This window comes from Arachis ipaensis, chromosome B01 (assembly GCF_000816755.2).
Source record: "Arachis ipaensis cultivar K30076 chromosome B01, Araip1.1, whole genome shotgun sequence".
Classification (NCBI taxonomy): Eukaryota; Viridiplantae; Streptophyta; class Magnoliopsida; order Fabales; family Fabaceae; genus Arachis; species Arachis ipaensis.
This window is the reverse complement of record NC_029785.2, coordinates 39,527,984-39,549,572: the sequence shown is the minus strand read 5'-3', so window position 1 is coordinate 39,549,572 and position 21,589 is coordinate 39,527,984. Positions and strand designations below refer to the sequence as shown.

General features: G+C 36.4%; 1 protein-coding gene and 1 long non-coding RNA gene across 2 annotated transcripts; both read right to left on the bottom strand.

Moving 5' to 3' along the window:
• LOC107605876 lies at positions 3,947-5,189 on the bottom strand. The gene is made up of 4 exons (XM_021109167.1): positions 4,670-5,189; positions 4,507-4,559; positions 4,188-4,428; positions 3,947-4,080 (listed from the first exon to the last, which is right to left on the bottom strand). The coding sequence occupies exons 1-4, from the start codon at positions 5,187-5,189 to the stop codon at positions 3,947-3,949; spliced, it is 948 nt and encodes a 315-aa protein (XP_020964826.1).
• LOC110269495 lies at positions 5,489-20,687 on the bottom strand. Its single transcript, XR_002358320.1, has 3 exons — positions 20,677-20,687; positions 18,197-18,200; positions 5,489-5,574 (listed from the first exon to the last, which is right to left on the bottom strand). It is a non-coding gene; the product is annotated as an uncharacterized LOC110269495 (long non-coding RNA).

Here is a 21,589-nt window from a genome sequence, read left to right as displayed (position 1 = left end):
AAAATAAATAAATAAATAAGATATAAATATAAGATAAAAAAATATAAATATAAAATTTTAGTATTAATATTCATTAATATAATTATTTTGATATAATAGAAGTGATATATATATATATATATATATATATATATATATATATATATATGTAGTATCGTATGTAAAGAGAGAGAATATTGTTATTGATGTGTATAATGCATCAGATATATACTCCGTCCTATTTATACATGTATGGAGTCCTTATTTCTAACTTTTATTTAAGTTCATTTTTTTTTAAGAATGGACATCCACGTTGATCCTTATCACAACACTCCCCCTTAGATGTTTATTTAGGATTATACCTCATTTAAAAACCTTATTAAAGAAAAACCCAATAGAAAAAAAAATTTAGTAAAGGAAAAAGAGTATAATATCTTTTGTGATGGAAACTACCTCATTAAAAACCTTGTCAAGAAAAATCCAATAAAAAAAAAACCTGACCAAGGAAAAAAGAGTACAGTCTCCCCCTCTTGTCGACATCATTTAATATCTCGAAATCGACGCATCCCAATCTGATGTACCAATTTTTCAAAAAAGGATTTTGGGAGTGACTTTGTAAATAAATTTGCCAGATTGTCACTTGAGCGGATCTATTGGACATCAATTGTCCCTTGATTTTGAAGATCATGAGTGAAGAAGAATTTGGGAAAAATATGCTTTGTTCTATCGCCTTTGATGTATCCACCCTTAAGTTGAGCAATGCATGTTGTATTATCTTCAAACAGGACAGTTGGAGCTATCTTATGATCAATCAGTCCACACGATGACAGAATATATTGGATCAAACTCCTGAGCCAAAAACACTCGCAACTAGCTTCATGTATCGCTAGTATTTCAGCATGATTAGAGGATGTTGCCGCAATCGTCTGTTTTATGGATCTCAATGATATAGCTGTACCACCATATGTAGGGGTGTGCAAAAAAACTGGTTTCACTGAACTGAATTGAAACTGAACTGAAACTGTTGTAAATAAACCAGTTTTTTTAAATAAAAAACTGAACTGAAACCATAGTTTTTATGAAAACCAGTTTATTAAAAACCAGTTTTTATGGTTCAGTTTAGTTTTAAACCAAATTAAAACTGGTTTTATTTAAACTCTAAAATTAGTTTTTACATACTCTTTCTCTCTCTCCTTTCACTTTTTCTCTCCCTTTCCTCTCTCTCTCCACTTTCTCCCCCCTCTTTTCCTTCTCTCTCCTCTCTCTCCCCTCTATCTCTCTCCTCTTTGTCTCCCTCCTCTCTCTCCTCTCTCTCTCTCTCTCTCCTCTTTTTTCCTCTTCTCTCTCTCTCCTCTCCCTCCTCTCTCTCTCTCCCCCCTCTCTCTCTCTCTCTCTCCTCTCTCTCTCTCTCTCTCCTCTCTCTCTCTCTCTCTCCTCTCTCTCTCTCTCTCTCCTCTCTCTCTCTCTCTCTCCTCTCTCTCTCTCTCTCTCCTCTCTCTCTCTCTCTCTCCTCTCTCTCTCTCTCTCTCCTCTCTCTCTCTCTCTCTCCTCTCTCTCTCTCTCTCTCCTCTCTCTCTCTCTCTCTCCTCTCTCTCTCTCTCTCTCCTCTCTCTCTCTCTCTCTCCTCTCTCTCTCTCTCTCTCCTCTCTCTCTCTCTCTCTCCTCTCTCTCTCTCTCTCTCCTCTCTCTCTCTCTCTCTCCTCTCTCTCTCTCTCTCTCCTCTCTCTCTCTCTCTCTCCTCTCTCTCTCTCTCTCTCCTCTCTCTCTCTCTCTCTCCTCTTTTTTCCTCTTCTCTCTCTCTCCTCTCCCTCCTCTCTCTCTCCCCCTCTTTCTTCCTCTCTCTCTCTCTCCCTCTTTTTCCTCTCCCATTTTCTTTCTCTCTCTCCTCTCCCTCCTTTCTCTCTCTCCCTCCCTTCTCTCTTTCTCTTTCTCTCTCTCTCTCTCTCTCTCTCTCCTTTTTTTCCTTTTCTCTCTTTCTCTCTCCTATTTCTCTCTCCCCCTTCCCTTATTTCTCTCTCCTCTTCTCTCTCTTTCTTCGCCCTCCTCTCTCTCTTTCTCCTCTTTCTTTCCTTCCCTTCCTTTCTCTCTTTTCTCTTTCTCTCTCAATCTTCTCTCACTCTATATCCCTCTCTCTCTCTCTTTCTCTCTTCTCTCTCTTTCTCCCTTCTCTCTTCCTCTTTCTCTCTCTCTCTCTCTCTTCTCCCTCTCTTCTCTTTCTCTCTCAACCTTCTCTATCTTATTTTGGAGAAAAGAGGGGAAGAGAGAGAAGAGGGATAGAGTGAGAGAAGGTTGAGAGAGAAAGAGAAAAGAGAGAAAGGAAGGGAAGGAAAGAAAGAGGAGAACGAGGAGAAAGAGAGAGAGGAGGGCGAAAAAACCAGTTTTATTTTTATGAACTGGTTTAAACTGGTGCACTGTATTATAAACTGGTTTAAAACCAGTTTCTTATATGACAAAGCAGTTTGGTTCAGTTTCTAAACCATTTAAAATGGTTTAGTGCAGTTTCAGTTCAGTTTATGGAAAAACTGAACCATGCACACCCCTAACCATATGTGAACAGGTATCCTGTTTGAGATCTCCCTTTTTGAGGATCAGACAAGTATCCTGCATCTTCATACCCAACTAGTTGTGACTTGGATCCATAGGGATAAAACAATCCTATATCAACCGTTCCATGAATATATCAAAAGATTTGTTTGATTCCACTCCAATGTCTTCTGGTTGGAGAGGAACTATACATTGCTAGTAAGTTCACAGCAAATGATATATCGGGTCATGTGTTATTAGTAAGATACATTAGCGCTCTAATGGCACTAAGATATGGTACTTCAAGACCAAGGATATCTTCATTTTCCTCCTTAGGACGGAATTGATCCTTTTCCACATCCAACGATCTTACGATCATTGGGGTATTTAATGGATATGACTTATCCATATAAAATCTCTTCAAGATCTTTTCTGTGTATGTTGTTTGATGAATAAAGATCCCATTTTTTGTATGCTCGATCTGTAAGCCGAGACAAAATTTAGTCTTTCCAGGATCTTTCCTCTCAAACTCTTCTTTTAGAGTTTTTATAATTGTTGGAATCTCTTCAGGAGTTTCAATGATATTTAAATCATCAACATACACAGCAATTATAATGAATCAGGATGCATATTTCTTTATGAAAACATATGGGCAGATATCATCATTCTTAAATCCTTTTTTGGCCAGATACTCAATAAGACTATTATACCACATTCGTCCAGATTGCTTTAGACCATCTAAAGATCTTTGCAATTTGACTAAGTATAACCCCTGTGAATATTCATTAGATGGTTTAGATATCTTTAGTCCTTCAAGGACTTTCATACAAATATCACGATCTAAAAAGCCGTATAAGTAGGCTGTTACCACATCCATTAAATGCATATGTAGTTTATGATATGTGGATAAACTGACCAAATAACGCAATGTTATTGCATCCACTATAGGGGAATATGTTTCTTCATAATCTATACCGGGTCTTTGTGAAAAATCTTGTGCTACAAGTCGAGCTTTGTAGCGTACAATTTCATTTTTCTCATTTTGTTTTCTCACAAATACCCATCGGTATCCAACAGGTTTTACATCAAGGTTGCGAGAACTGGACCGGTCATCAAACCGGTCAAGTGACTCGTTCAATGGTTCAATGGTTCAACCGTAATTGAACCGTAGTTGAACCGGTTTAATTAAATATAGAGTGAAATTATAAAAAATTGAATACATAATTTTAAAAAGTTAAATTCAATAATTTTTAAACTAATAAGATTCAAAATTTAACAATTTCACAAAATGAACAATACATAATTTATCATTAAAAAGTCATAAACAACTTCAAATGACAATATTCAAAACGCACATAAATGACAAATGACAAACACAATGTTTTGCAACCAAAAGAGACAATATTCAACAAACAATACTTCAACTAAACAAAGACACTACTCATCAGAAGTCATAATCATCATTAAGTGTTCTGATGTCTCCATCATAAACAGGTAATCCAAAGCCAGCATCTTCAGAAATACCACCAAAAGAAGTATTTGAGGATTCAATTACAACATCAAGCATATCCACTTCAACTTACATGTCTCCACCATCTAATAAAATAGAAAGAAAACTCAATAAGAAATCAATGTTAATGACATGTATCTTTATGGAAGGAAACAAAGTTTGCTATGTCACTCACTATTAGGATACGAAGGCATAGCATTATCAGTGTATATTAAACTTTCAATGCCTTCAACATCTCCATTAGTAAATTCAGGATCATCCTCATCTTCCATCACCCAAAAATCTACTGTGTCAATGCTTTGAATGTCAATTGGGTCATAATTCCTCTTCTTTCGATGCAACCTAGATTGAAGGCGTAGGTTATAGGTGACATAAACAATGTCATTTAGCCTTTGATGCTCTAATCGGTTCCTCCTCTTTGAATGGATTTGTTCAAAAAGGCTCTAGTTCCCCTCACATCCAGATGAAGAAGAGGTTTGATGAAGAAGACGAACTGCCATTTTTTGCAATTTAGGAGCACTCCCACCGTGTAGCCTCCACCATTCACCTACGTAGATATAAAAATCAAATACTTTTTAATGTTTACCAATTATCACCCAACATAATAAACTTTGAAACTAAACTGAACTTGGATATGAAATAAGTCAAATAACTTACCAGGTTCGAGTCTTGATGCTGCTCTCTTAGCACTTTCCCTCCCAAAACTTTCTTTACAATCTCGATACAGTTGTATCTCTTGCATTGCAGCAACTGAGTCATCACAAAGTATTTCAACATCAAGCAAATCAAGTAAAGATCTCAAAACATTTGCCTCCTCAACAAAACCCTCACTGTAGAAAATGCCCGGATTTAAAAAGTACGCTGCCGCATGGAGATCACGCTTCAAATGCTTATCCCACCTCATTTTCAAGATACTCGTGTATGGCATATAAGCAGCTTTCCGATTTCTGAACATGGTCTTGATAGCATTTTTTGCTCTTTGCATGCCTTCATACACGATTCCCAAAGAGGGTTTTTCATCAGCATCAACAAGCCTCAACAACTTAATAAGATGACCAACAATTTTCACAGTGGTAAGACAGTCTTGCCAAAACTTACTGTCCAAGACAATTGAGCTAACAATCTTTCCATTAGCACTTTTGGATAACTTATGAGAAGTAAAATATTTGTCTACCATCAATGACTGCAAATCTTCCTTGCGATCATATATACTTTTCAAAGTAATGAAAACAGTGGCAAAACGTGTGACTCCTGGTCGAACAATTTCTGTCCAACTTTTTTTTTCTAAGCCAAGACAATAAGATCATATGATTGTAGACAAACACAGTCACTTTTGAAGCACGGGAAGTAAGGTAAGATATATGAGGAATACTTGCAATATCTTTCAAAATAAGATTGATACAATGGGCAGCACAAGGAGACCAAAATATATTTGGGTATTTTTCATGAATAAGTTTTCCAGCAGATACATAATTAGCAGTATCCAATGCAGGTTGAAAGTAAGGTGATTGAATTGCATTGAAAGGAATACGTGCATCAACAATCCATTTGGCAAGTCCCAACTTAGCCTTGTGCACAATTTCTTTACTAGCCAAAACACTTCTCAAAGTCGGTTGAGATCCTGGAGTAGTTCTTTCTTTAAAGTAACTTCCAATTTGTGTAGCTACTACAGCTCTTCTCTTTCCTTTGTCTCCCGTTGTTGTAGGAACAGCAGCTTGTATAGGGTTAGGCGATTCAGCCTCTTGTGCAGGTGCTTCCCCACCATAAGCCTCCTCCTCAAATTTTCTTTTCTCCATCTTATTTTTTTTTCCATCAGAATCCTTTTGAATTGAAGTTCAACTTCTTCAGTTACTTTGCTACATACTTTGATTTGTCCAGGAATTTTCACAAGATGATATTTCATCTTATATATCCCCCCTCCATTATAAGTATTCAAACAAAAGATACACGTATATTGTGCCTTATGATTTTTATCATATTTCACAGTGAAATATTCCCAAGCCGGGTCAGATTTTCCTCGAGAGGAAGCTGTCTGAGATTCTTGTCCAGCATTATGTTGTTGTGATTGATCATTTTGTGACTGTTCCATCTAAATTCAGAATGCCACCAACCCAGAATCCAGACCAAATATCAATTCATAGTTCATACAATTCATATGGCATTCAACAGAGCATAATTGAAAAAATCAAAAAATTGAACATAGCAGAATTGAAAAGATAAAAAAATTGAAGAACAGAGCAGAGCAGAATTCTCAAATTCAACATACATCAAATTTATTCTCAAATTCAACATACAACAAATTTATTCAACATTTGATTAATCATATAAAATAGAAGAAACAATGCTAGAAACAATGCTAGAAACTGAACTGAATAGAAGAAACAAATTTGATTAATCATCAACAGAAGAACTGAACTGAAGTCTGAAGAACAGAAGGCCAGAAAAAAAAAATGAAAAGTTGAAAACAACGCTAGAAACCCAGAACTTACCCACGACGGTAAGCTTCCCTGCGACGACGAGTGACCCGCGACGGTGAGTGGCCCTACCTCCAGTGTTGGTTTCGATTCAGGTCGGCTGTCCTTCCTCCTTTGTATGCAGGCATGCAGCAGCTCCAGGGGAAGAGGAAGACGACGGACGCTCGAGGAAGAAACAGCGTTCCTGCGACTGGTGAGTCTGAGAGCGAACAGGGGTTGGTGCGACGGACGGTGCGGCGGCAATAGAGGCACAAGGCGGTGGTGGAGGCTAGGCTTGGGGGCAGGCTTCCTGGATGAGGAGATTAGGGATTAGAGTATGATAAAGTGGCTGGCTCATCAATTCATCACGCGTTCTTATTTTTTTTTAAAGCAAAACGGCGCCGTTTCATTATCAGGAGAGAAAACCGGTACCTGCAGAAACCGGCTCGGTTCACCCGATTCGCCGGTTAACCACTGATTTGGCTGGTTTTTCAATCGGTTTTTTGCAGGACAGTTCTGTTGGTGGACCGAACCGGCTAGGTGACCGGTTTTCGGTTAAATCGGTTGAACTGGTCAGTACGGTCCGGTTTTCAGAACATTGTTTTACATCATCTTGTGTACGGACTACAGGTCCAAAGACTTCACGTTTTGCAAGTGACTCTAACTCAGCCTTCATGGCTTCTTCCCATTTTGGCCAATCATTTCTTTGTTGACATTCTTCGACTGATCTTAGCTCAAGATCCTTACTTTCATGCATAATATTTAATACCACATTATATGCAAATATTTCATCGACAATTATTTTATTTTGGTCACATTTCTCTCCTGTAAAGACATAATTTATCGAGATCTTGTCATTTTCACAATTTTCAGGTACATGAATGACTTCTGGCGTTAAAACTATATCAGAATTTTGGACAACTGCAGGTGTCTTTACTATGTCTTTTTCAACAGGAATAGTATTTACCTCTTTTCTTTTTCAAGGATTTTTGTCTTTGGAACCGACAGGCCTGCCACGCTTCTGGCATGAATTTGTTTTAGTGGCTATTTGTCCGACTGGGACATCAATTCAAATTGGGGCATTTTTCACTAGTATATAAGATTTGGTTATCCTCTTTGTATCAAAAATGCATCAGGCAATTCATTTGCTATTCTTTGCAAATGTATAATTTTTTGAACTTCTAGTTCATATTGCCCTGATCGAGGATCCAAATGCATCAAGGATGATGCATTTCAATTAAGTTCCTTTTCAGGAAACATATTCTCTCCCCCTAATGTTGGAAATTTTGATTCACCAAAATGACAATCTGCAAATCGGGCTTTAAATACATCCCCAATTTGTATCTCAAGATATCTTACTATAGAGGGAGAATCATATCCAACATATATCCCCAATATTCTTTGGAGTCCCATTTTGGTGCGAGAAGGTGGTGCAAGGGGACCATATATCGCACACTCGAATATTCTTAAATGGGAAACATTTGGCTGCTGGCCAAAAGCTAATTGCATAGGAGAGAACTGATGGTAACTTGTTGGCCTCAAACGAATAAGTGCTACAACATGTAAAATAGCATTCCCCCAAGCCAAAGTTGGGAGATTTGTTCTCATAAGTAAGGTGGTGCGGAATTTATAACCACAAACTAACCGACAAGTACACCGAGTCGTACCAAGTAATACCTCAGGTGAGTGAGGGTCGATCCCACAAGGATTGATGGACTAAGCAACAATGGTTAATTAATTTACTTAGTTAGACAAACAGAAAAGAGTGTTTTAGTATTCAAAAGCATTAAATAATAATTCAGAAATTAAAACAGCAAGCAGTAAATTGATGAGAATAATATATGGAGAAAATAGTTAAGGTTTCAGAGGTATCTATTTTCCGGATTGACTTTTCTTACTAACTGTTTTAATCATGCAAGATTTAATTCATGGCAAACCATATGGGACTAGACCCAAATTCCTTAGACCTTTCTAGTCTCCTCTAAAATTCATCAACCGCCAATTCCTTGGTCAATTAATTCCAATTAGGGGGTGAAGTTTAATTCTAGTTATTATGCCTCAAAAATCCTAATTATCCAAATATAAGAGGATTATATGTCACTTATCCCGTTAAGTCCAGATAATTAGAATTTAGGAGAAATTGTTTTTAAGCTGTTGTTCAAGTAAAGAGCTTTTCCAAGTTATACAAAACTCAATTAGAAAGAGGGTCATACTTCCGTTCCACCCAAATTCATAAAATAAAGAACGAAAACAATTCTTAAATTATAAATCAGTACATGAATTAAAATAGAAAAATAATAGTATCAATCCATACAATAGACAGAGCACCTAATCTTAACAGTGCAGATTTAGTTGCTCAAGGTTCAGAGTGAAAAACTAGGATTGTAAATTGGCTGAGGTGGAATGAAAAGTTAACTAATGTTGGAATCTCCCCAGAAGGAAAGTTTCTTTTCTCTTTTATATATAACCCTAATTAATTTAAAATCTAATTTCTAAAACTAAAATAATAGTTTTCCTATTTTAAAATAAAAATAAAGTTTAAATCAGAATTAATTATAGCAATCAGCAAGTCTTCAATTGATGGATGGGGACCACTTGCTTTGTAAGATCCATGCCTAACTTGGGAAATAACAAGAAGTGTTCCCCTGAGTCCTCCATTCTGCAACCCCTAATATGTGTTTTCTGGGCTAAAAACTGGGTCAAAAACAGCCCAGAAATTGCCCCCAGCATTTTCCGCGTTTTCTGCACGTGGCGCATGTCACGCGTACGCGTCGATGGTCTTCTTCGCGTGTCACGCGTACGCGTCAGGTACGCGCACGCGTCGCTCCTTGCTGTCATCTCCTTTAATTTTTGTGCTGCAGAAACTCCATCAAATCCAGCCGAATGCTACCTAAAATAAACTGAATTGCACAAGACTCAAAGTAGCATCCATAGTGGCTAAAAGATAATTAATTCTTTGTTAAACTCAACAAATTAAATGCAAATTCACTAGAAAAAGATAGAAAAGATGCTCACGCATCACAACGCCAAACTTGAATTGTTGCTTGTCCTCAAGCAACCAAAATAATATAGGCTTAGAATGTGAATTTGCATGAGAATGAGAGTTCGATTAAACTCATGTATCTTCTTATAGTGGGGTTTACAACTGCAATCTTGAATAGTTTTGGCACCTTACTCTTCTTTGAATCAGAAGGATGTCACTGTCATTCGGAATTAGAATTCGGATAATATTATGAATTCTCTGATCTTTTGTAACTCAGTTTAACCCTTGAACACAGCAATTTTTCTTTGATTCTTTTTTTCTTTGGTGCTTTGCACCTTGAACCTAGTCGTGACTTTAAATGTTTTGTCTCAAGCTTCACTTGACACAGAAACACCACAAGCACTTAAATGGGGAACTCTCTATAAGTTCTAATTTTCCTTTCAGTTACTCCCAGACAGTGGTGCTCAAAGCCTTTGGCATACTCTGTTAATTGCAATTGATCTCGACTCTAAATGTTTTGTCTCAAAAATTACTTGACACAAGAACACCACAAGCATGTGACTAGGGAAACAACTCTTTGAGATTTTAATCATGTCTGACCTCCCTAGTCATTGATGCTCAGAGCCTTGGACCTTGCTTTTATATCCTCTTTTTTTTTCAATGCTGTTTCTTTTGCTTCAAGGATTAAACTTTTACTTATTGCAGAGACTTCATAATAGTTCTCTAAATTTCTGTTCTTTGTACATCAATATTCTTTGATTTAAATTTAAATATGCACTGTTCATGTCATGCATTCAGAGTCACAGAAAATACCACCACATTTGAATAAATGAGACTATTCTAGAAATTAAACTTAATTTCTCATACACCACATATTTTCTTCTTTCTTTTTGATTTCAAGCTCAGTGGGTAATACATGAGATACCTTTCCGAATTAAAGTAACTAACAGAACTAAATTAAAACCTAGAAATTTATCTAATAAAGGATCATGCAATAAACGAGACTAAATAGCAGAAAAACTGGAACATAACACAGTAAGAGCGAGAAAGAATATAGAATGAAAGGAATTCAACCACCTCAGTTATGCTAGTGGCCATCTCATTCCTCCATGAAGAACATTCATCTTCCTTTGGTGCTATTAAAATAAACAGAAAAGCCATAAGCGAAGCGACAATACCAAACTTAAAGGTTTGCTTGTCCTCAAGAAAAGAAGAACTGAAAGCAGAGAGGGACATAGAAAGACATAAAAAAATTAGTATGATGAAAGAAGAATAAAAAGATAAAAGAACAAGAGAGAATTAGCATGGGGGTGGAGGATTTGAACTCAGGCGCTTAGGTGGTTTAATTGGGCATCGCATGCGACGCGTACGCGTAAGGCATGCGTACGCGTGCACGGCCAGGATGGGAAAACGACGCGCACGCGTCAGGGACGCGTTCGCGTGGTGGGGCTTGTGCACCTAGCACAGTTCTAACCCCACACCATCATAACTCTCTGGTCAAACACCTTTTATGCCGATTTTACTCATCCACGCGTGCGCGTGCTTGACGCGTACGCGTGGAGTGCCAAAATCGCAAATGGCACGCACGCGTCATTGACGCGTACGTGTGAGCAAGTTTGTGTGCAAGGCACACTTCTTGCGCCACTCCCGCACAACTCTCTGTTCAATTTTATTTTTCACGCACACACATATGACGCGTACGCGTCAGCGATGCTTGCGCGTCGTGTGCTCTTTTTTTTCGCCTGAAGTGTTCGATTCCTGTTATAAAATAGCTGCATGATCAAAATACACGTAAAACAAAGGAAAATCAATAAAAACTCAATGAAATTCAAATAGATAATAAAATCAATGCAACAAAAATTAAACTAAGGATACGAAAGTATCGGGTTGCCTTCCGACAAGCGCTTCTTTACTGTCACTAGCTTGACGGTCAGTTCTTCTAAAGAGGAGGATCATAGGGGCTCAGCTCTTCACCCCTTACTTTGAACTTCTTTCCTGTGTCTCCATAAATTAGCTCAATATGCTCCAGAGAGAGGATTCTGTTTACTGTATAAATCCACACTGGATTCCTAGTCAACACCACCTTCATTCCTGGGGAGAAACCTTCAGTGGGGATCTTTTTGTTTCTCCATCCTCTGGGTACTTTCTTTTTAGGAACCTCCTCCTTGGTGGATGATGCATTTCCAACACCAGACTTAGGTTTGATGTCAGGAGAAATTCTATTGATTGTCACCAAAGGAGGTTTGAGCTGCAGATTCTGCTGTCCGTCATCAAGAGGTTGTTGAAGGTTTGGATCAATAAGCTCAGTCTGCATGCACCTCTCTTCTTCACCTGTTGAATGTATATCTTTAAAGAAATGAAAGACTAGTTGCTCATCATGTACTCTAAGCACTAATTCACCCACTTCTACATCAATCAGAGCTCTTCCAGTGGCTAGGAATGGTCTTCTTAGAATTATAGAGGCATTCTCATCCTCCCCTGTGTCAAGAATCACAAAATCTGCTGGGAGGAAGAACTTACCCACTTTGACCAAGATATTCTCTACTAATCCGTATGCAGGCTTCATAGATTTTCTGCCATCTGTAATGCTATCCTTGTGGGTTGTGCCTCTTGGATTTGCAGCTTCTTCATCACAGACAAGGGCATTAAATTGATGCTTGCTCCCAAATCACATAATGCTTTCTCAAAGGTTGTGCTCCCAATGGTGCATGAAATTTGAAAGCTCCCTAGATCTGGCATCTTCCTTGGCAAGTTATTCTGAATTATAGCACTACATTCCTTAGTCAGGACCACTGTCTTATCTCCCTTTAAAGGCTTCTTCTTTGACAAGAACTCCTTCATGAATTTGACATAGAGAGGCATTTACTCCAGAACCTCAACAAAAGGAATATTGATTTGCAACTTTCTGAGAACTTCCAAGAACTTTGAAAACTGCTTGTCCTTGGTCTCCTTTTGAAGTCTCTGAGGATATGGCATTTTAGGCTTGTACTCAGGAGCCTTTGGCAATGTAGGATAAGTGTCAAGAGAGTCCGGGAATGGGTTGTCCGCATGCTTTGGCGGGGCATACTCTACTTCTTCCTTATTTTCCTCTGGAGCTTCTTTTTCAACTGGCTCCTCATTAACTTGTGCTTCCATTCTTTCCACTTGTCCACTTATCAAGGTGATAGCCTTGCATTCCTCTCTTGGATTTGGAATTGTGTTGCCAGGAAGGCTATTAATGGTCCTCTTATCAATTTCATTAACTTTTGTGGCTAATTGACCCATCTGAATCTCCAAGTTTTGAATTGTATTTGCAGACCTCTCAGGTATTTGCTTGCTCAGTTGGTCCATTTACACTTCCAAGTTTCTAATGGAGGCTCTGGTTTCCTGCATAAAACTCCTCATCATCTTCCAATTAGAATCTTGTTGGGATTGAGAGTTTGTCTACTGAGGTGGTTGTTGTTGATGAGACTGAAATTGGCGGTTATTATGATTGTTCTGTTGGAAACTGCCCTGAGAATTATTGTTGAAATTCTAAGATATCTGAGGTTGGTCCATCCACCCAAGATTGTATGTCTTAGAGTATGGATCATGATTGGGGTTTCTAGGACCACTCCCCATGTAATTTACCTGTTCAGAAAAAGATTGAGCATAATCATAATTCTCATTTTGTATAAAACTACCTGTCATGTCATAAGAGATCTCTTGAGGTGGGTTTTGGGTGTTGATAGCTGAGACTTGCATGCCACCCATCTGCTGAGTAAGTAAATTTATCTACTAAGACATAAGCTTGTTCTGAGCAAGAATAGCATTAACAGCTTCTATTTCCAACACACCTCTCTTTTGAGAAGTCTCTGAGTTCACAGGATTCCTATTAGATGAGTGTAAATATTGGTTGCTAGCAACCAATTCAATAAGCTCAATAGTCTCCTCTGGTGTCTTCTTCTTGTGTAATGAACCACCTGTAGAATTATCTAAGTACATCTTGGACATTTCACCCAACCCTTCATAGAAGATATCTAGTTGGGTCTATTTGGAGAACATGTCCGGAGGACATTGCCTAGTTAGTAGCTTGTATCTCTCCCAAGCTTTATAAAGAGTTTCACCATCCTTCTGCCTGAAGGTCTGAACCTCCACCCTAAGCTTAGTCAGCTTCTTTGGTGGAAAAAATTTAGTAAGAAACTCAGTAACAACCTTGTCTCAAGTATCCAAACTCTCCTTAGGTTGGGAATCTAGCCATAGCTTTGCTCCATCCCTCAGAGCAAACGGGAAGAGCATGACTTTGTACACCTCTGAATTCACTCCATTTGTCTTCACAGTATCACAAATCTGCAGAAAATTAGAAATAAATTGATTTGGGTCTTCGTGGGGAAGACCATGATATTGGCAGTTTTGTTGCACTAGGGTGACCAATTGTGGTTTCAACTCAAAGTTGTTCGCAGATATAGGAGGCACCACAATACTTTTTCCATAAAGATCTGCAGTAGGAGCAGAGTAAGAGCCAAGCACTCTCCTTTGTTGCTCGTTCCCATTTGGATTTGTCACATTGGCATTAACAGTATTATTGGGATCCATAGTGGATTCTGCAGCCTTGCAAAGTCTTGCTTGTTGCAAACGTCTCCTGAAAGTTCTTTCAAGTTCAGGATCAAAGTCTAAGAGTTGTTCCTTGTCTCTGTTCCTGCGCATAAAAAAACAGAAAACAAGAAAAGATGGGATTCTCTATGTTAAAGTGCAGAGAAGTCCCTGTGAGGTAACCTGTGTAAAATAATAAAATAAAAATACTAAATAAAATAATTAAATAAATTTTGAAAATTATAGGAAGAATTAAGACAGAGAAATTTGAAATTAACCAAAAATAAATAAACAAAAAAAATTAAAATAAAAATAAATAGAGGACACCAAACTTAATTTCAGAAACTAAAGAAAAATATTAGTGCTATTTATTTATTAAATTTTTTTTTTCAAAAATACTAAAGCAAAATTTTAATAAAATTAAAACTAAAACGCCTAATCTAAGCAATCAAACAACTAATATTTGTTAATCACTATCAATCCCCGGCAACGACGCCAAAAACTTGGTGCAGAATTTATAACCACAAACTAACCGGCAAGTGCACCGGGTCGTACCAAGTAATACCTCAGGTGAGTGAGGGTCAATCCCACGAGGATTGATGGACTAAGCAACAATGGTTAATTAATTTACTTAGTTAGACAAACAGAAAATAGTGTTTTGGTATTCAAAAGCATTAAATAATAATTCAAAAATTAAAACAGCAAGCAGTAAATTGATGAGAATAATATATGGAGAAAACAGTTAAGGTTTCAAAGGTATCTATTTTCCGGATTGACTTTTCTTACTAACTGTTTTAATCATGCAAGATTTAATTCATGGCAAACCATATGTGACTAGACCCTAATTCCTTATACCTTTCTAGTCACCTCTAAAATTCATCAACCGCCAATTCATTGGTCAATTAATTCTAATTGGGGGGTGAAGTTTAATTCTAGTTATTATGCCACAAAAATCCTAATTATCCAAATATAAGAGGATTATATGTCACGTATCCTGTTAAGTCCAGATAATTAGAATTTAGGATAAATTATTTTCAAGCTGTTGTTCAAGTAAAGAGCTTTTCCAAGTTATACAAGAACTCAATTAGAAAGAGGGTCATACTTCCGTTCCACCCAAATTCATAAAATAAAGAACGAAAACAATTCTTGAATTATAAATCAGTACATGAATTGAAATAGAAAAATAATAGTATCAATCCATACAATATACAGAGCTCCTAACCTTAACAGTGGAGGTTTAGTTGCTCATGGTTCAGAGTGAAAAACTAGGATTGTAAATTGGCTGAGGTGGAATCAAAAGTTAACTAATGTTGGAATCCCCCCAGAAGGGAAGTTTCTTTTCTCTTTTATATCTAATCCTAATTAATTTAAAATCTAATTTCTAAAACTAAAATAATATCTTTTCCTATTTTAAAATAAAAATAAAGTTTAAATCAGAATTAATTATAGCAATCATCAAGTCTTTGGTGTACGGAATTGTGATTCACACTTTTCACAACTCCGGTGCAACTAACCAGCAAGTGCACTGGGTCGTTCAAGTAATAAACCTTACATGAATAAGGGTCGATCCCACGGAGATTGTCGGTTTGAAGTAAGCTATGGTCATCCTTGTAAATCTCAGTCAGGCAGATTCAAATGGTTATGAGGTTTTAATAATTAAAAGATAAATAAAACATAAAATAAAATAAAGTTACTTATGTAATTCATTGGTGGGAATTTCAGATAAGAGTCCGGAGATGCTTTGTTGCTTCTGAACCTCTGCTTTCCTATTGCCTTCTTCCAACCATGCGTGCTCCCTTCCATGGCAAGTTGTAGGATCCTCTCAGTGAAAATGGTCCTCTACGGTTTCTACACGGCAAATCAACTGTCGGATTTTTTGTCTCGGATGAAAAATACCAGGCACAGCTACCGCATGGCTAATCATCTGTCGGTTCCCGCTAGCGTCGGAATAGGATCCATTGATCCTTTTGCACACTGTCACTGCGCCTAACATTTGCAGGTTTGAAGCTCGTCACAGTTATCCCTTCCCGGATCCTACTCGGAATACCACAGACAAGGTTTAGACTTTCTGGATCCCAGGAACGCTGCCAATGGTTCTAGCCTATACCACGAAGATACTAATCTCACGGACTCGGTCCGTGTATTAGATATCCAAGAGAATATACTCTGGCTGTCGTCCAATAACTACGTTGAACATCATGTAGACCGCTTGTGGTTGTCAGGCACGCGGATCTTGGCTAAGCGAGTAACGAAGATAGTGGGTGATTGTCACGGGTTATCCCTTAATTCTGACTTAACTGAATTAAGTACAAGAGTATATCTTAGAGAAGAAGTAGGCGTGAATTGAAAGAAAAACAATAGTACTCTTCATGAAGAACAGCAGAGCTCCACACCTTAATCTATGGGATGTAGAAACTCCACCGTAGAAAATACATAAGTGAAAGAAGGTCTAGGCATGGCCGTAAGGCCAGCCTCCAAACGTGAAAAGATGATAAAAGTTACATGAGATGATCCAAAGATTCTAAAATAAATCTTTAAAAGTAGTTTTTATACTAGACTAGTAACCTAGGGTTACAGAAAATGAGTAACTAAGTACAGATAGTGCAGAAATCCACTTTCGGGGCCCACTTGGTGTGTGCTTGGGCTGAACATTGAAGTTTTTTCGTGCTTAGGCTATTCTTGGAGTTAAACGCTAGCTTGGGTGCCATTTTGGGCATTTTACGCCAGTTTTAGTGCCACGCCAAAATTCTTTAGTGTGCGTTTGGACGCCAGTTTGGGCCATCAAATCTCGGGTAAAGTATAAACTATTATATATTTCTGGAAAGCCCAGGATGGCTACTTTCCAACGCAATTGAGAGCGCGCCAATTGGGCTTCTGTAGATCCAAAAAATCCACTTCGAGTGCAGAAGGGTCAGAATCCAACAACATCTGCAGTCCTTTTTCAGCCTCTGAATCAGATTTTTGCTCAGGTCCCTCAATTTCAGCCAGAAAATACCTGAAATCACAAAAAAACACACAAACTCATAGCAAAGTTCAGAAATTTGATATTTGAATAAAAACTAATAAAAATATAATAAAAAGTAGCTAAAACATACTAAAAACTATGTAAAAACAATGCAAAAAAGGGTATAAATTATCTGCTCATTAGTCTTCAACTGATGGATGGAGACCACTTGCTTTGTAGGATCCACGCCTAACTTGTGAAATAACAAGAAGATTTCCCCTGAGTCCTCCATTCTGCATCCCCTAATCTGTGATTTCTGGGCTGAAAACTGGGTCAAAAACAGTCCAGAAATCGCCCCCAGCGTTTTCTGCGTTTTCTGCACGTGGCGCATGTCATGCGTACGCGTCGATGGTCTTCTTCGCGTGTTACGCGTATGCATCAGGTACACGCACGCGTCGCTGTGCAGCTTCACTTTTCACGCATACGCGTCAGATATGCGCATGCGTCGCCATGGAAAGCTCCAAATCACGCGCGCGCGTCAGTTACGCGCACGCGTCGCTCCTTGCTGTCATCTCCTTTAAGTCTTATGCTGCAGAAACTCCATCAAATCCAGCTGAATGCTACCTAAAATAAACAGAATTGCACAAGACTCAAAGTAACATCCATAGTGGCTAAAAGATAATTAATTCTTTATTAAACTCAACAAATTAAATGCAAATTCACTAGGAAAAGATAGGAAAGATGCTCACAAATCACAACACCAAACTTAAATTGTTGCTTGTTCTCAAGCAACCAAAATAATATAGGCTTAGAATGTGAATTTGCATGAGAATGAGAATTCGATTAAGCTCATGTCTCTTCTTATAGTGGGGTTTACAACTGCAATCTTGAATAGTTTTGGCACCTCACTCTCCTTTGAATCAGAAGGATGTCATTGTCATTCGGAATTAGAATCCGGATAATATTATGAATTCTCTGATATTTGTAACTCAATTTAACCCTTGAACACAACAATTTTTCTTTGATTCTTTTTTTCTTTGGTGCTTTACACCTTGAGCCTAGCCGTGTCTTTAAATGTTTTGTCCAAGCTTCACTTGACACAGAAACACCACAAGCACTTAACTGGGAAACTCTCTTTAAGTTCTGATTTTCCTTTCAGTTACTCCCAGACAGTGGTGCTCAAATCCTATAGACGCAAATGCGTCCATTCATATCGGGATTGAGGAAGTATCACCGTCTTTTGATGATTATACCTTTCTTCGAGGTCTTTCCACAGATCTGCAGGATCTTTTAATGTGAGATATTCATTTTTCAATCCTTCATCAAGATGTCGACGAAAGAAGATAATGGCTTTGGCTTTATCCTTTTGGGATGTATTATTTTCAGCCTTAATGGTATCTCCAAGATCCATTGAATCAAGATGGATTTCAACATCTAGTATCCATGATAAATAGTTATTTCCAGGTGTATCAAAAGCATTAAATTTAAGATGAGAGAATTTCGACATAATGAAAATTTGTTACTTGAGTCTTCTTAAAATTTAATCAGAGTTTCGTGCTGATAACGTATTGTAAAATAAATAAATAAAAAAGATATAAATATAAGATAGAGACCGGATGAATTTTCACCTTAAATATTAAATTGTATAAAAAGTATTAAATGGTGGTGATGATTATGCTAAGTTGCTAACCTTAGATACTTCATTTGTTCCTGCCGCCAAATTAATCGAAATTCGCAAGATTATTAAATGTTCACCAAAGGTGAATGGTAATTCAGAGACTTATTTAGTGCTCTTTATTTTTCTTCCATATTTTCATTTAGACATTATTTTATTTTCTTTAAGAATTATAAAGTCATCACTAGGAGTGGGAAAAAGATCGAAACTTATCAGTCCAAACTTTTTAATTCATCGGAAAAAGTGAAGCGAACTTGAAATTTAGAATTGCCAAAAAAAAATAACCACTAAGGGTGTTTATATAAGATTCGTCTTGGCCCTGACATTTGGTCCGAATTCGACATATATTTTGTTGATTTTAAAATTTTATTTTTTATTCAATGTTAATTTTAGGTTGAATTCGAATTTTGTTTCGGACCACTCGATTCGGTTTGAAATTCTGATTTAACCTAATATTTGAATTGTTTCAGATCGAATCAAAATTAACTCGTTACTCTTTTAAAATTGAGTCTAAGTCTATTTAAATTTATCCCAATCTAGTCCATAAATACTTCTAATAACCACCTAACCTATCTTACTTTATTTGTATGCGTTGACAAAGTATGATAAAAGATAACCCCTAATTTATTTATTCATTATTTCTTTAACTTATATGTAAAAGTAAAAAAATAAATTAGTATTTTTTATGACTTTTAAATCAATTTTTTTGTATTATTTTTTTCAAGTACTTTTTACTTATATTAGTTATGAAATTATGAATTTTATTTTTTATTTTAATTAACTTGATAATTTTTTTTTCAAAACGTTTTAGATAACAAAATAATTTGTATGGCTCACCAATCCACCAACTTGTCGAAAATTAGAGTGAAGTAGAATTTTTAAACCGCTTTTTTGCATGTTTTGTTTTTTTTGTTAAAATGAATTAAATAATTTTTAATTTTAAGTAGGGTAAAATATACTTTTTGTTTCTGAAATTTAGCAAAAATTTTAAAAATATCCCTAAATTTTATTTTATTTCAATTTTTTCTCAGAAGTTTTCGATTTGCATCAAATATACCCTCGACGTCTAAATTTTCAAAAAATTTAAGACCAATTTAATAATAATGCATGAAAATTATGCTTGATTTGTTTATGTTGAGGGTTGTTTTTATGAAATTGTTGTTGAATTGGTCTTAAATTTTTTTAAAAATTAGCCGTCAATGATATATTTGATACAAATCGAAAACTTTTGGGACAAAATTAAAACAAAATAAAACTTAGAGATATTTTTAAAATTTTTATAAAATTTCAGAGACAAAAATTATACTTTACCATTTTAAGTATTATAAACTTACACTTATATACGTATTTGAAAGTTTTATTCATTATTTGGCTATTGCCAAGATTTAAATCCGATTACAATATATTAAAGGCTTTAAATATATATTGCTATTCAACCGAAGTCCCAACTCCGTTTGTTTCATTTAATTGGCGGATTTTGATGAAATTGGACGGGTATGCCTGTTTCTCTACGCTAGTAGTACCCCTTGTATCTATAACCGTATTTCATTATTAGATTCCGTAGGGGATCTTGACTATTAAATTTTTATACAAAATAATAATAAAAAATAAAAAATTAATATATTTTTTAAGAGAAAGACTAATATTCAAGAAGAAGAACATATAATTTTTACACTATCAACACCTATAAATAATTCTTCTACTTTAATAAATCACAAAAAAAATAAGATATAACCTTCAAAAATTTAAAAAATTACATCAAATAAATTTAACCTTAAATTTTTATATTAAATTTTTGGCTCCAAAATTTTGTTTCAAACTCCGACACGTTACTTTATAATGGTCACCTTATTATTCGATATCATCTAGGCTTGGCAGCGTTTCTTTTTTTCATTATAATAATACTTAAAAAGATCACATTATATGAACATAAGACAATATACAACTGTATTCTCACTATATAATAGTAATTATTATAGTTGAGAGAGTGATTAAGTTGCTGGGGTAGTTGCATATATAGCAAGGGGGCAAGTGTAAATCACCAACAAAAGGAGGCACATTCAATCGAAACAATGTTTGAAAAATCGGATGTACTATAATATTTAAGATGTAGTAGTTAATTCTCATTCCATGCCGTACATTTGTTGGCACTTTCCTTAATTCCCAAATCAGATTGTTTTTGGAAGCAGTGCGACGGTGGCACTTTGAATTTAAAATTTGATATATTTGATACAGTATTGTGACATATTCAAATTTTTTAGTAATTAAATTTAATTAAATTAATCTAAACTCAATAAAAATTATTTTATTTGTTAAAAAATAAAATAAAAAAATTATGAAAAAATAAAACAACAGAAGATGAACAAAAAAAAAAAGAAAAAAAAGATGATGATGATGATAATGATGAAGAGAAAAAGGAGTTTTGAGTTATGTAAAATTTATCAGAAAATAACATCGGAATGTTTTAATAATGACACAAAAGTTTTTCAATTTTGACATCAAAATTTTATAACCGTGACACAAGTTCTTGTTAAGAGGGTGAAAAAGAATTATGAACAACATATTGATGACTTTTCAGTAACGAAACAATTTCTGAAAGAACAGAGATTTGGGAATATGAGGATAAACGGAAAAAAAAGGTTGATTTAGTGTTGAACAAAAGTTCAGTTGGGGCTGGGTTGAAGCATATAAGTCCCAATATGTTAGTGAGATGTGGCAGCGAAGTGGCTGTGTGGTGCGATAGAGAGTACGTCATTATGCGTTTTAAAAGGGCCTCCTTGCTGGCTGCTGCGGGCGACGATGAAGAGAGGGGTGTGGCTGGTTATGGAGTTTGCAAAGGGGTTGATGCCATGGTGAATAGCGCTGACGAGGCGGATCTGGGAGCAGCGCAGAAGTCAGCTGTTGGTGGCGGAGGTGATAATGTCCTCGCTAAGTTTGATGGCATGGAGGGTAGGAAGGAGTGTGAAGCCCC